Below are 16397 nucleotides of genomic sequence, written 5' to 3'. Positions count from 1 at the left end.
AACTAGTTAAAAGCCTCCCGGTTAGTCAGTGCGGTGTGGGTGTCAGGAGCTATAGGAGGGAGCTGTGCTGTTGGAGGAACGAAGTAGTACGAATCCATATCAGGTGCAAGGAAGGAGGCCCTGAGCTAATTGTGAAGAAGATATTGAGTGGGGGCTGCTGTGGGGAAGTAGCCCAGGGAATTGTACATGCCCTATTTCCAGAAAGTCAGCTTCCATAGCTGCTAAGTTAGGGTCCCTGAGCTGGAGCCTGGAGTAGAGGGCGGGCCCGGGTTCCCCCCCTTCCCTCCCTGATTAATCACTGATACTGGGAGACAACAGAGACTGTGTGAGGGAGGGTTGTTTCTCCTCACCTCCCTTGCTGGCTTATGATGAAAATGGCTCAGTAGACTGACCCTTGCCTCTAGAGAGAGAAGGGCTATGTGGAGGGTCACAGTGAGCCTCTGAGGCTAGCAAAACCCGTCAGGAAATTCAGGACCCACGGAGTCAAGGACAGAACTTTGTCACAGAATATATTGGTGACAGATCCTATATCAGTGCAGCACCAGCTCCTGAAGAATCAGGGTGGGGCATGAAAGTTGCCTGCTGGAACAAATTTGAACCCATGGCCTTCCACGCAAGAAGGCTTTGAACTGAGCCACAAGGATAAAAGTTCATCAAAGGGTAGGTCTGAAAACATCTAAGTAATCTAGAGATGCTGGTTGCTGTTTTCCTTTAAAGTTTCTCACCCATTATAATGGCATGTAATTTAAACAAACACTTCAGAAGTCAACTAATTAGCTCTCAGAGGCATCCCTCCGGAGTTCAGGAAGGATTGGTACCCTATTTTCTTTGCAGTAATGCTACAAGATTGTAGTTCCAGCTGGAACTATGGAGACCGTGTCTGCAGTTTTAGAGAAGGCCTGAGGCTTCCTTGCTGGGGTGTGGGGAGGCAGGGGACTGTCAAGAGCATATTTCGAGCCACTGGGCAAAATAAAAAGAAGAGTAGACCTTTAAAAGCAGAACTGGTGAACAAAGAAGAACTTATTACATGGTAAGCCCCCAACTCTGGGGCAGAGAGTGCAAGAAGCTAGACCAGAGGAAAGCGTGAAAGGGGAGACAGGAGAGGCTTATCCCAAGTACAGTTCATGGGCAAACCATCCATCTGGGTACATATCCCTCAGCACTGAGGGAAGCGTAAAGTGACAGCAGGTGCACCAGCTGGCATGTGGTTTGGATTTGTTTGGATCTGACTGTGTCATGAATGTGATCCTAGTCTATCGTCTGCATGGGGATCTGAAAAATCTCCCTTTCGTTCCTATCACACATTTACCAATGGGAAAGGACGTGACATTTTCGGTATGTCTTACTGATCTCTCTGTCTCTCTCCATTTATAATGCATGATGTTAAGTTTAATGCATGATGTTAAGTATAATGCATGATAATAGGTTTAATGAGGATGTCTCATAATCTTTGGCAGAGCAGACTAATGGGTCCCATCCCCACAAACAGCGTGAGCCTGATTTTACTAGTGACTTCTGTTGCCATTTTATTAAATTATATTCTTTAAACATGTTCTCTTGTTGTATCATGTTGTGAAGCAGGGAGGAGGGTCTCTTGATATGGCTCTGGTCTGACTGCACTGGGAGTATTATTGTACCTTACCAGAAAGATACTGAGAAATTGGATGGAGTTCAAAGAAAAAACAATAATAATAAATTCAGGGAGCTGGAGGGATTGGGGAAGGATTCAAAGAGCTGAATGCGTCTGGTTTGGTTAAGTCGAGTACACAATAAGTCTGGAACTGTCTGAAGAGTGTAACTGCTGAAGATGAGGAGGAATTATTTAGGATAATACATAATATAGGCATAACGGGATGAAACTAGGAAAGGGAAAATTTAGGTTGAATATCAGGGAAAAACATCCCAACAGTGAACAGTATCCAGCTGTGGAACAGTCTCCCCAAGGGAAGGGTGGAAGCCCCATTGCTTGGGATTCTTAGAGCCAGACTGGTCAGTACTCTAGGAACAATATACTTACACTTTTGTAAGGTGTTTGGCTTAGTACAGCACAATGTTCTGATTAAAAAATTAGCCCTGTACAATATCAGTAGCGCACACATCAAATGGCTCGAGAACTAGGTAACTGCCCCTGGGAAATCATTGAATGGGGGTGTTTCTAGTGGTGTTCCACAGGGATCAGTTCTAGGCCCAGTGCTATTCAATATTTTTATCATTGATCTAGAAGTAAATGTAAAATCACTGCTGATAAAATAGTGGATGACACAACAATTGGCAGGGTGATATATAATGAGGACAAGTCTGTTATATGGCGCGATCCGGATCACTTGGTAAACTGGGTCCATTCAAATAAATTGTGTTTAGTACAGCCTAATGCAAAGTCATTCATCTAGGAACAAGAAGTGCCGGCCAAACCTATAGAATAGGGGACTGTATCCTGGAAAGTAGGGACTCTGAAAAGGATCTAGGGGTCATAGTGGACAAGCAACCCAAGAGGAGCTGCCAGTGTGATGCTGTGGCAAAAAGGGTTAGTGTGATTCTTGGCTGTCTAAACAGGGGGAGTAAGCAGGGAAAGGTAGGTGATTTTTACCTCTGTATCCCGCGTTGATGAGACCAGTACTGGAATACTGCATCCAGTTCTGGTGTCAACATTTTTAAAAAGGATGTTGAAAAATTGGAGAGTGCAGAAAAGTCACAAAATGATTCGAGGACAGGACGGAGATGCCTTTCAATGAGATTTAAAGAGTTCAATCTCTTTAGTTTATCAAAAAGATTGAGAGGTGACTTGATCACGGTGTGCAAGTACCTTCACAGGGAGAAAATACCAGGTATAAAACTCTTTCATCTAATGGAGAAAGGAAGAATGAGAAGTATTGGCTGGAAGCTGAAGCCAGACAAACTCCAATTAGAAATAAGGCATGAATTAACAAGGAGGTCATGAGCCATTGGGACAAGTTACCAGGTGGAGTGATGGATTCTCAATCTCCTGAGGTCTTTGAATCACACCTGGTTGCCTTTCTGGAACAGATTTAGTGAAATGCGAGTTGTGCTTTAGTCAGACACAAATTATTGGTCTCACTTCAGGTGCAACTGGGTGAAATGTAGTGGCCTGTGATATACAGGAGATCAGACTACATTTAATAGTCCCTTCTGGCCTTAACCTCTATAAATCTTAGTGTCTGTTCTGTTGGGGTGCATTTGGCTGCATTGCAGCTTTCCACCCTCTGAACAGGTGATCGGTCATCGTCACCCTTAAGTAACCAGGTTTTTGAAAAGGTTTTTCCATGTATTGCTAAGGCTGCTTATGATAGTTCTTTGCTATGAAAATACACTGGGGAAATTCACATAGGCTGGTGGCCTGAAAGAGAGAGAAATCAGAGACCTCTTGAGACAGGGATTAGGGTTAGGATGCAGTTCTTCATACACCATATTGGTTACAGATAATATTGTTCCCTCTGCATCCTCACCCTAACTGCTGTCCCAAAAAGTCTTTGATTGCTCTCCCTCAGGCCACTAGCCTGTGTGCATTTCCCCAGGCCCCATTCACACTCAGGGAGGCAGAGTCCATACTTTGGATGCCCACAGGGCCTCAGGTTTATCTATCCACAAGTTCCTAGCCCTTTGGGGGAGAGCAGGGATCCATTCAGCACAGCTCCAAGGCTGTCCAACCACTAAGAGATTTCCATATTCTCAGTTCCCATAGCAGTCCTCCCACTTCATCACAGAGTGGTGCGTGGCTGCTACTTGCAGCTCTGTCTATGCCTTCAGTAACCTTTTTCAGTAATTCAGGAGAGGGGAAGGGACAGTCACTTCTAAAACTTGTCATCTGCCATGCAAAGCTGCTGCTTGTTTTGGCAGTTCTGCTATTCACCTAGAACAACTCCGACCATCTTCCTGGGGGTGGTATTGCTGGCTAAACTCCCACGAGCCGGAAGATGCGGAGGTCACTCGAAGTAGTGAAGGTTACTTCCCAGTAACTAGAGTCCTTTGAGATGAGCATGTTTGTGCTCATTCCCTGCCCATCTTCTTTGTTTCTTCATTGTCTGGGGTGAGGAATTCCCAAATTAACAGAAGTCACTGAGGGTTATTAGGCCATTCCCACTTTCATACTCTTAAGCCCCCTTGTTGATTCCCTGTTCTGTTCATTCTCTCTGAAGCACCTGGCATTGGCCACTGTTGGAAGACAGGATACTGGGCTAGATGGACCTTTGGTCTGACCCAATATGGCCATTCTTAATGTTCTTATGTCCCTCTGTGGCATGGGGGGACAGAGGGGCAAGTGGCCCCTAATGGACACTGCTCACTAGAAGATTTCAGTGGGTTGTAGTGTACCTGCTTTGATCCTGTGAGGCCAGGCTGTATCTTGGGAACCCCTTGACCAAATGACCACTTTGCCCTAGGTCCCAAACTGCCATACCAGTTTGCCTGATTTAAATAATTTATCTGGAGGTTTCACAGTTTGGCTTTAAACAGAAACCTTGCTTCAACTTTAACTGAGTTGGTACTGCTCCTGCATAATTATAATGGTATTAAAATAAACCTGTGCACCTTGTGTGGAAATTAGAAATCAGAACACTAGTCTATTGTGACTTTTTGGCTCTTCTTTTGGGACGTGTTTGGATTTGTTGGTGGGAGGGTGTCAAGGCTGTATCCCCACTTTGAACTTTAGGGTACAAGTGTGGGGGCCTGCATGAGGACTTCTAAGCTTAACTACCAGCTTAGTTCTGGTCCGCTGCCACCATTCCCCTTCCCTGGGAAGCTTTGAGAAATCTTTCACCAATTCCCTGGTGAATACAGATCCAAATCCCTTGGATCTTAAAACAAGGAGAAATTGACCCTTCCCCCCCTCCTTCCTTTCAGCAACTCCTGGTGAATACAGATCCAACTCCCTTGGATCTAAAAACAAGGAAAAATCAATCAGGTTCTTAAAAAGAAGGCTTTTAATTAAAGAAAAAGGTAAAAATCATCTCTGTAAAATCAGTATGGAAAATAGCTTTACAGGGTAATCAAACTTAAAGAGCTCAGAGGACCCCCCTCTAGCCCAGGTTCAAAGTATAGCAAACAAAGATAAACACTCTAGTAAAAGGTACATTTACAAGTTGAGAAAACAAAGTAAAACTAAGACGCCTTGCCTGGCTTTTTACTTACAAGTTTGAAATATGAGAGACTTGTTTAGAAAGATGGGGAGAACCTGGATTGATGTCTGGTCCCTCTCAGTCCCAAGAGCGAACAACCCCTTAAACAAAGAGCACACACAAAAGCCTTTCCTCACCCCCCACCCCCCAAGATTTGAAAGTATCTTGTCCCCTTATTGGTCCTTTGGGTCAGGTGTCAGCCAGGTTACCTGAGCTTCTTAACCCTTTACAGGTAAAAGGATTTTGGAGTCTCTGGCCAGGAGGGGTTTTATAATACTGTACACAGGAGAACTGTTACCCTTCCCTTTATAGTTATGACAGAGGGTGTCTTTATAAAACCCTAGGTGGCTACATTTACCTTCTCCCTATGTTTGGAACCCCCAGCCTATGGCAGTTACTTAGCAGGAACCAGTCTTCCCAGCATGGCAGTTGGCTCATATGGCTTTGGTGTGATAACTTTTCTGCTGATCAGGGAATTTTCTCTGTGATAACCAAACAGCTATTGCTAAATGCAATAAAGGTGCTAATGCCCTACTTTGCCTGGGGATATGATTGCTTCCTGTAGAGACAACCTATGGGATTCATCTATTATGTTGAGAGACTCTGGGCTGGAGAGCCTGGGAGGGTGTGGTAGCAGTGCTGGGGGCTAGTTTAAAATCTGCTGCTGCTGTTTGTTTTGAAGTGTGGGAGGAGCTTGGAGGAACCATGAGGAGAAGGTTTGTCATCCTGACGCTTGCCCCATTGCTGAGAGAATTCACTGGTGGCTCCTTGTCAGATTAAGTGAGTGCCTAGACTTGCAGCTTCTCTCTCCAGGGCTCGAGCTACTACCTGTGTTTGCTCCCCTCCCTGACTTCTCATGTGACTGGTTAGAGAGGCGTCCCTGCAGATAGCATCTGTCTTACGCAGGGGCCAGGCCACTGAGTCCTAGTGAAATATACTGTCACCAATCCACTGGATTGGTGCTACACGCCAGCTTTGGAACAGCCTCTTGGAGGAATCCCTTTGAATCATAGAATACCAGGGTTGGAAGGGACCTCAGGAGGTCATCTAGTCCACCCCCCTGCTTAAAGTAGGGCCAATCCTCAGACAGATTTTTGCCCCAGATCCCTAAATGGCCCCCTCAAGGATTGAACTGACAACCCTGGGTTTAGGAGGCCAATGCTCAAACCACTGAGCTATCCCTCCCCCAAAATAATTAATGGAGATATCCTATCTCCTAGGACTGGAAGGGACCTTGAAAGGTCATTGAGTCCAGCCCCCTGCCTTCACTAGCAGGACCAAGTACTGATTTTGCCCTAGATCCCTAAGTGGATCCCCCTCAAGGATTGAACTCACAACCCTGGGTTTAGCAGGCCAATGCTCAAACCACTGAGTTATCCCTCCCCCCCACTGTTCTGGGCAGTTCCCCAGCCTCACCTCCTCCTAGACTGAGCCTCTAGCTTCCAGTGCTCCTGCTTCACCCTGTGAGCTCTGCCCAGCGAGTCCAGCTGAGCTAGACTCCTGATACAAACTAGTGCACCTAGCAGATATTTGCAGTTTTTAAAACTGAGTACGATTTATTAGTCAAGTGGACACAATCCTCAGGTTAGCACAGAGACCTAGAGGTTAAATATCGTCCAGTCTGCTCAAGCCACAGGTCACTAGCCAAGCTGTGGGGAACTCCATTTTCTGTCTGTCTCTCTGGCTTCCTTCCTCAGTCAGAGAGCCCAGGCTTCTTCCAGAGCCCATGTCTAATCCCCCACCTTGGAGGTCTCGTCTACACTTAAAATGCTGCAGCTGCGCCGCTGCAGTGCTTCAGTGAAGATGGTACTACGCCGGAGGGAGGGCTTCTGCCATTGCTGTAGTTAACCCACCTCTCTGAGAAGCGGTAGCTAGGTTGACAGGAGAATTCTCCCAACGACACAGCGCGCTTTACACTGGGAGTTAGGTCTGTTTAACTGCGTCGTTCGGTGGTGTGTGGTGTGTGTGGATTTTTCACACCCCTGAGCAATGTAGTTATACCAACCTAATTTCCTAGTGTAGACCAGGGCTAAGCCCTTTGCTCTCTAGCTGGGGTCTGTGCTCAGCTTCCCTTCCTAACAACACTATTCATTCCTCTTAGCCTGCCCTGAGAGCAAAGTTAATCCTCCCACATTAGGTAGCCATGCAAAGTATAGGGGGAAACTGAGGCGCACATAGGATTAATAAAAATATTAGAGAAAATTCCTGCTTCCTAACATCTCTTCCCCTCTTCAAGACCAAACTGAGCAGGGTCACTGGGGAAGTTCAAACCAACAGACGTTGTTCATAGATGCCACATCATCTTTCCTATCCCTTGCTCGCTTCCTACCTGGCACTTTCAAGGTTCTTGCAGCGCAGTTTCTAACTGTCAAAATACACAGTTTGGAGCAGTTTCAAAGTGCAGAAGCAAGCTGAGGTGCATACAGAATTCATAAAAATCTTAGAGAAAATTCCCACTTTGTCACACACAGCACAGGTAGCTTTTACCTTTATGTAACTAGTTCAGTGGTCACCAACCAGTCGATCGCGATCTCCGGTGGTGCAGTGTGGCTGCCGCTAAGGCAGACTCTCTGCCTACCTCGGCCCCATGCCAATCCCAGAAGTGGCCAGCGCAGCCCCACGGGGTGGGTCGGGTGGGGGGCAGGGGTCTCCTTCTGCATTCTGCTCCTGCCTGCAAGCACCACCCCTGCAGCTCCCTTTGGCTGGGAGAGCTGCGGGGGCGGTGCTTGCAGAGAGGGGCAGCGTGTGGAGCCCCGTGCTCCCTGCCCCCCCCCCCAGGGGCACGTTGGCCCCTTCCGGGAGTGGTGTGGGGCTGGGGTAGGCAGGGAGCCTGCCTTAGCCTTGCTGCGCCCACTGCCAACTGGGAGCTGCAGGAGGCCACACCCTATCCCTGAGCCGCCGCCTGGAGCCAGCACCCCATACCCCCTCCTGCACCCCAAGCCCCACCCTAAGCCCCCTCCCAGAGCCAGCACCCCAACCCCCAGCCCTGAGCCCCCTTCTGGATCCAGCACCCCATATCCTCTTCTGCACCCCAAACCCCCTCCTACACTCCCAGCCCTGACCCCCTTCCCAGAGCCAGCACCCTGTACCCCTCCTGCACCCCAACACTACCCCAACCTGAAGCCTACACCCCATACCCCCTCCTGAACCCCAGCCCTGACCCCCCTCCCAGAGCCAGCACCATGTACCCCCTCCTGCACCCCAACACTGCCCCAGCCTGGAGCCCCCTCCTGCACCCAAACTCCCTCCTAGAGCTTGCACCCCTCACCCCCTCCTGCATCCCAACTCCCTGCCCCAATCTCAGCCCAGAGCCCACTCCCACATTGTGAACCCCTCAGTCCCAGCCCAGAACCTGCACCCCCTCCTGAACCCCAACCCCCTGCCCCAGCCCAGTGAAAGAGTGAGGGTGGGAGAGAGCGAGCGACCGGGGGGCGGGTGTTGGAGTGAGCAGGGCGGGGCCTCGGGGAAGGGGCGGGGTAGATCCTGGGTTGCCCTTAGATTCAAAAAGTGATCTTGGGCGTTAAAAGGTTGGAGACCACTTAACTAGTTGAAATCGATACCACACACATACACACCCCCACTCACCAATCTGGGGTTGACTTGGATTAGCTACATTGAGGTAAAAGCTACCTGTGCATTGGCTGGACTAGTTAGCTGTCTTGCTGTACAAACGTGAGTTCTCATTCTGCCTCTAAGGGTTTGTCTGCAGTGCACACCAAGCTCAGGTCTTTGGCATATGGCCCATCTGCAACTGCTAGCAACAAATATCTCTGATGGCCGGTGATGGGACGCTAGATGGGGAGGGCTCTGAGTTACTACAGAGAATTCTTGCCCAGCTGTCTGACTGTTGGGCTTTGCCCACATGCTCAGGGTCTAATTCAGGGGTAGGCAACCTATGGCACGCGTGCCGAAGGCGGCACGCGAGCTGATTTTCAGTGGCACTCACACTGCCCGGGTCCTGGCCACCGGTCCAGGGGGCTCTGCATTTTGATTTAATTTTAAATGAAACTTCTTAAACATTTTAAAAACCTTTATTTACTTTACATACAACAATAGTTTAGTTATATATTATAGACTTATAGAAAGAGACCTTCTAAAAACGTTAAAATGAATGACTGGCACGCGAAACCATAAATTAGAGTGAATAAATGAAGACTCGGCACCCCACTTCTGAAAGGTTGCCGACCCCTGGTCTAACTGATTGCTGTATTTGCGGTCGGGAAGGAATTTCCCCCCAGGTCAGATTGGCAGATACCCTGGGTTTTTTTGGTCTCTCTCTGCAGCATGGGTCATGGGTCACTTGCTAGTTTGAACTACAGTAAATTGTGGAGTCTCTGTAACCTTGAAGTCTTCAGCTCAAGATTTGAGGACTCCAGTAACCCAGCCAGAGGTTATGGGCCTATTACAGGAGTTGAGTGAGGGTTTCGGACATGCCTGGCTCCCCAGGCTTCAAGAGATGCGCCCCCTGTAAGGATGCCATCCCCATCTCAGATGGACATTCACAGTGCGTATGCTGTTTGGGGAAGTCTTGTGTACCCCCAAAATGCGTCCACTGCAACAAATTAAAAGCGCGGACCCGCAAGGACAGGGCGCTCAGGCTTAAGATGCTGCTCCTGGAAAACTCCCTCAGACCTGCCTCTGATCCTGGCCAGCAAACCTCTGTGACACCCTCCAGAGGTAAAGCAAAAACAAAAAACATCCAGCTTCCTCTCCCCTCAGGAGTCATTCCTCGGGGAAACAGTTAAAACCAGCTCTCCGGTCTCTGCTGTCTCTGGCTCCACGACTCAGCACTCTTCATGCGGCAGGCACCTCCGCTCGGAGGAAGCTCGGATGGATCCACACGGGCTCCGCTTTGTAGAATGGGCAGAGCCAACCCCCACGATCCAGCCCTGGGGCCTGGGCGTCCCCTGGGATGTTTCCTCTCGAGTGCACAGTTTGGCAAAGCTCCAAAGGGCTGGAGGTTGAGCCAGGGCTAGGCCTCGGAGTTCAGCCAAACCTGTGGGACTGAGGAGGTTTATTGTGGTTCAGGGACAAGGCCTCCAGAGCTTGATGCTCCTGTCTGAGCTGCAAGCAGCAGCCCCCACAGACAGGTCAGCATGAGGAGGGGTTGGGGAAATCCCCTAAGCCCAGCACGCCCGTTTCACTGGCCTGTGGGGAACAGCACAGAGGTCTTTGATCCTGCGGTGCCGCTTTTTCAGCCGCCGCTTTCAGCACCGAGCCTCCTGGGGTCTCCTGCCTTACTTGCAGTGCCTACCTCAGGGGCTTCTACTCCGCGGAGCCAGCTTGCGCCCCCGAGACACCCTTTGGTGCGCCAGCAGACGCCTCAGCAGACTCTGCCTCCACCAGCTACACCGGCACCGACTCCTGGTCACTCAGCTCCACTGCAGCTTTTACAGCCAGAGGATTTAAGGGTGTCCCATGCTCCTGACTCTCCTCTTCTCAGCACCAGCTTATCACCGGGACCTTTAGCACCCTACCTGCAGTACTCCCCTACCACTTCAGGCCCCTCCAATGGAGTCTGGGAGGAGGAGGAAGACTAAGAGGAATACGATAACCAGATGTTTTCCTCTCAATACTCTCCCCAGAGCCAGTTACCCACAACTGGGAGACGCATTTCAGCACAATCTCCATATCCTCAAGGCTATCCACACTGGTATTGCAATCCCTGGATGGGACCATCTATGCACCCCCCCCCCCCCCCCCCGGGGGCAATGGTCACACTGGGGACCATGGACCTACACCGCACTACACTCAGGTCTTCTGCGGGCCGCCTGGAGGAAAACTGTCAGACCCTCCCCACTGCCTGCTTACACTGAAACCCAGAGAAGACCTGAAGTGGCCGCCCTCCCTACAGAGGACACTGCCCCACTCACCTCTTCTATAGCGATAACACCCCAAGACGCCATGGTACCCCCACCACCTCCCACTACTGATGAGCTCGCTCACTTTCAAGAGTTGTTTCAGAGAGTAGCAGAAGAGCTCAAGATTACCCTGGAGGAGATGCCTGAAACACACCACGAGCTTACCGACATCCTGCAAGCTACGACCTCCTCCAAAATAGCTCTACCAATTAATGGGGCCATTATGGAACCTGCTAAAACTATTTGGCAGACCCCAGCCACAATAACACCCACTAGCAAGAGATTGGACCGAAAATATTTTGTTCCATCTAAGGGTTCTGAGTTTCTATTTACACACCCCTCACCCAATTCGCTAGTGGTTGACGCTGCCAATCAGAAAAACAAATACCAGCATTTCCGCTCCACTCCACCAGACAAAGATAACAAAAGACTGGACTCCTTCGGCCGCAAAGTGTATTCTTCTTCCACTTTGCAATTTAGAGTAGCAAACTATGCAGCGCTCTTAGCAAAATACGACCACAAAAATTATGCTAAGGTAATGCAATTTATTGAGGATGTGTCAGAGGATGAACAATTAAATGACAACAATTTAAAGCAGTGATGTTCGAGGGCCAATTGATCTCCCGCACAGCTCTTCAAGCCTGTGACTATGGGGTGTGTTTAGGGAGTAGTGTCATTTTGCCCTAATTCTTGGGGTGTGAGGTTATGAAATTCTGTGGTTCTGTAGATTCAAATCTAACTTAAAACATTTAGCTGATCAGAGCCTGGATCATGGTGCAAGTCCCAGCACATCAGGTGGGTGGAGTTTTTGACAACTGTTCAGTCAGCAGCTGTCTGGGCTCCTGCATGGTGAGAAGTCTGTGTTGCTGTGGAGAAGTCACATGTGCCCATACAGATTGCTGGCAGGCAGTGAGGGCAGGTGTGCTTAGGTGGTCATTTGGAATTTAATACTTCCCTTGCAGCCACTGGAATATTAAGCAAAGTGCTGATCTGAGACTCTCCTGTGTGGGGTGGATTTGAGTTGATACTCTGGTTTGTTCAGCTTGATGAAGTGCATTAGCCCCATTGTTTGAGAAAATATCTTGTTTGGGGCCCCAGCATAATTTCCTTTCATTAACTGGCTTTTTCCTTATTTTATTTTCCCCTGAGATGTGCTGGAAGTCTGTGTTTGTAAAGCTATGACATCCGATATCAAGTTGGTGGCATTTCTGTGCTCTCTTTACTGCGAAAGGACCTAAAGTGAATTGAAGATGGGGGAGGGGGAGGTTTTGTCAAATGCCAGTTTAGGCTGGGTCGCAGTCAAGTACCTTAACCATAAAACCATCCTTAATCTTCCTGCAACTCCTGACTCATTCACTGCAGCGAGCTGTGCAATGAGGGATTCATTCCTTGAGCAGTGAGGCAGAGGACATGCAGTGCAGTTGAACTGGTGCAAATGGCAGATTTGGCTTACTCAGCCAAAGCTGGATGGCGTTTCATGCTGATCCCAGGACAACGTTCCTGTGGCCAAATCTGGAGGTGATAGAGCTGTTTTGGGGGGCAGGGAGGGAGGTCAGAAAATGTTGGCACTGACCAATCTGACCTGTTCCCGAAGCTTGTTCTCAGAAATGGCTGCACAATTAATGTTAATGTCACAGATAAAACTGAAATGAGAGGGTATAATGTGAGGCAACCGTAATAGTGGGGTCACTAGCTATCCTCCTCCAATGTACTACTTAAGCCTGTTATCTCTCCGCTCCACCCAGTGTGACTTCTCCGGGGCTTCGTGCAGCCTGGCTTTAAATGTCCTGTTGGTGCAGGGCCAGCTCCAGGCACCAGCTTAACAAGCAGGTGCTTGGGGCGGCCAAGGGAGAGGGGCGGCACCTGCAGCAATTCGGGGACGGCTGGTCCCTCACTTCCTCTAGGAGCGAAGGACCTGCCGCTGAACTGCCGTCGCCAATCGCGGCTTTTTTTTTCCCTTGGGGCGGCAGAAATGCTGGAGTCGGCCCTGTGTCGGTGGCACCTCCACCACTTTCCTAATGGAAAAGTGAAAATCAGCTCTATCCCTTTGACGCAGTTAAATCCAAGACAGTGGCTGACTGGTGTAAATGTACCGGCTGCAGCTCCCTGGCAGCATCACTCACCAGGGCAAAGCTGGGGGAGGCACTGGCAAGGAAGAAAAGACATTTTCAGCAGACTTGAGATAAGTGTAAGTGAGGCAGAGAGACGTGCTATGGAGAGCAGAGTACTAGGGGACAGGAGCTGCAGATGAGAAAGCTCTTGCAGCACCAACAGTGGCCCAGTTGTGTGGAGGGATGGAGGAGGCTAGTTCTGGATGGGGAGGGAAGGGAGAACAGAGAAACAAAAGGCTTTTGAGCTCAGCTAGGGCACATGTCTGGCTGGTTTTAAAAGCTTAGGGGAATTTTGTACTTGATGCTGACTGAAGGCAGCAAGAGTAAATCCTGCAGCCTGGGTAACTGCACCTTGGGGGATGAGGGAGGAGAGACCTAGCCAGGGTTGCCTCTTCCCTGCCACCCAGCATCCCTTCAGAACCAGAACTGTGCAGGGGAAATCCCCCTCCTTGTACATTAAGATCCATAAATAAATAAAATAAAAATAAATAAATTAATGGAGATATCCTATCTCCTAGAACTGGAAGGGACCTTGAAAGGTCATAGAGTCCAGCCCCCTGCCTTCACTAGCAGGACCAAGTACCAATTTTGCCCCAGATCCCCAAGTGGCCCCCTCAAGGATTGAACTCACAACCCTGGGTTTAGCAGGCCAATGCTCAAACCACTGAGCTATCCCTCCCTCCATGCAGTGCAGGGTCGCCCAGTGGATTCAGGGGGCCTGGGGCGAAGCGGGGGAGTGGACATAAAAAAAGGCGCCACCCACTGCGGCGCTTGTACTCACTGGGCGGCGCTCAGTCTGCGGCGGCGGTGGGTCCTTCACTCGCTCCGCGTCTTCGGCAGCACTGAAGGACCCGCAGCCGAAGACCCGGAGCCAGTGAAGGGCCCGCCGCCGAAGTGCCGCCGAAGACCCAGACCACCGCCAGGTGAGTCGGCCAGGGTTCGCGGGACCCCTGCGGGGCCCGGGGCAAATTGCCCCATTTGCCCCACCCCCCGGGCGGCCCTGATGCAGTGCCACCCTGCCCCCATAACCAGGCAAATTTGGGGGGAGAAATTCCTGGGAGGAACCTGCCAGAAACTGACATAGGAGGAGCTGACCAGCAGCTGCAGCAGGGAGCACCCCACTCTGATGCCACAAGGGCCTTGCTCCTCAGGGGTACTTTAGTGTTGCAATACTAGGTACAGCAACCCCCACGTCCCGTGGTGCCCTGCTGCCTAGTGGAATCCTCAGCCCTGTACAATGCTTGGGGAGAGTGAGGTACATAAGAAGCCAGCAAGCTGTGCAGGGAGACATCTAAGCTAGCTAGGAGAGCAGTGGGGAGAGGAGAGGGACGTGGGTACCTAAATGGCTGACCTGATGCACTGACAGGCCCCAGAGATTCTTGCCTCATTCAACCTGGGATCCTCCGCCTCGAACCCAGGCTCCTAAGCCAGGCCAGCCCTGTAGGTAGTCCCTAGCCTAATAGTTAAGACTGCCTCTCTCTTGTGCTCACGCTTGATACCTCTCTCCCACTTTTCTTGGGCCCCCACTGGCTTTTGTGTGGATGACAGCTGCCCTCCCCTACTTCTCAGTGGCCTGCATCTGCCCTTCTGCTGTGGGATCTGACAGGTATCAGGTCTGAGGCGTGCTCCGAGCATGCCCACAGGATCAGGGCCCGCCTGTAAACTGCTCAGCTGCTGGAGGGCAGCGTAAGCATGTAGGCAGCTTTGTGCATACTGACCAGTGGGTCTTGTGGCGCTGTCTGAGCACATGCAGACTAGCGATGCGGGAGGGGAGGCAGGAGAATGGCTAGGGACTGTGAGAGGCAGCAGCGGCTTGCTGGTGTGCTGGGCTCAGACAGGAGCTGCAGTAGTGAAAAGGAGATGAAATCTTTCTCCAGGCCTGCCTCTCATCAGAGGGGCGTTGAGCACAGGGTCTATGCTGGCAAAGTGTGGATGGTGGAAAGGCTGTTCTGGGCTCCCCTGCTGTTCTCTTGGAGAGCTCTCATCGCCCCCTACTGGCTCCCCTTGGAAGCTGCAGCAGGTAACAGCTAGATGTAGTGAGTCAGCTGCTACCTCTTGCAGCCTGCCCTGCTCCCACTTGCACCCTCCTGCTGCACAGGGAGCTGCGGTGATCTCCCACTGTCTTAAGCGTTTTCCCTTCATTTGTGTCTACACTCCAGGTTTTCTTTAAAATTTCTCTGTTACCACCTGTTCAGTTTCCTGGTGGGAGCAGCATGGGATACCATAGGGCAGGGCAGGCTCCTGCAGCCCCAGACCTTCCCCACTGTGCCAAGTCCTGCTTGGATCAGTACTCAAGAGCACGGTGCTAAATGCCAGCACTCTTGGGAGCCCTGCTTGCATTAGCAAACACACTGTCCGTCCCACTGAGGGGCAGGGAGGCTAGGGGTGAAATGCCATTGCAGACCAGGCTGGTGAGTGCTGTGTATCTGCCTCACTGGGTCTCTGGGCAGTGGCAGGCTGAGAAGTGCAGCCTAGTGGTGGGGCATGCCACTGATCCGTGCACGTGCGTGTTTTCAGGCGGTGGGGGCAGGGGAGTGCAGCTAAACTGTGCACTCCCTTCCCGGCTGGGTCTGAAGCAGCGGGTAACTGTGGATCCCGAAGCGGAGTGCATTCTTGGTGACCCTACTCACCTGGCTCACACTGGTCAGCGTGTGTGGTGCTGGGTTAGGCCTTGCCTACTGCATGCCCAGGACAGACAGTGTGCTTGCTCTCTGATTGCAGAGGTCCAGCAGATGGTTCATCGCTTCTCCCAGGAGGCCATTTCCAACTACAGCATCTTCCTGGTGGCCCCGCAGACCAGGACTCTGTACGTGGGAGCCAAGGACGCCATCTTTGCCCTGCCTTTGGAGTCAATCAACCAGCCTGCCAAAATGGTGAGCACAAGACCCCAATCCTTTGGGGCCATCTGTAGCAGGATGGGTGCATGTGGGGTGTGATCACACTTGAGGTTATTTGGGCTGGCAGGGTGAGTGTGTAAATGGGCTGCTTTCGAATGGGGGAGGTGCATGTCTGAGCCGGGGTGGAGTCTATCTGGGTGGATTTCAGGAGATGCAACCAGGGAGTCATAGGGACCGGGGAATGTGGATGGGGGGTGTAGGCCTGCATTGTGTACATCATGGAGATTACTGAGTTCTGTGGCACTGTCCATGGGTGCATTGCTGTGAGGGTGGGTAGGGGGTGCGGGTGCGCAGGGATGATACACTCGGAGTAGAGGTGCGTGCGGGGCTGTTGCTGTTGGGGGGTATGATATGAGTTTGGAGATGAGCTCTTGGGTGCTAGTTACCCCCTCCCCC

At 50.8% G+C, this 16397-nt stretch overlaps 1 protein-coding gene across 1 annotated transcript in view; it reads left to right on the top strand.

Moving 5' to 3' along the window:
* The window catches only part of SEMA4F (ssemaphorin 4F), a 171476-nt gene that overhangs the window by 66268 nt on the left and 88811 nt on the right, over positions 1–16397 (top strand). Inside the window, exon 2 of the mRNA XM_065405477.1 lies at positions 15826–15977. Coding sequence (XP_065261549.1) covers positions 15826–15977 — 152 coding nt within the window. The remainder of the gene's footprint in view (positions 1–15825; positions 15978–16397) is intronic.

Source organism: Emys orbicularis, chromosome 5, assembly GCF_028017835.1.
Source record: "Emys orbicularis isolate rEmyOrb1 chromosome 5, rEmyOrb1.hap1, whole genome shotgun sequence".
Lineage (NCBI taxonomy): Eukaryota > Metazoa > Chordata > Testudines > Emydidae > Emys > Emys orbicularis.
Note: the sequence above shows the minus strand (reverse complement) of the source record. Positions and strands in the feature narration are given on the sequence as shown.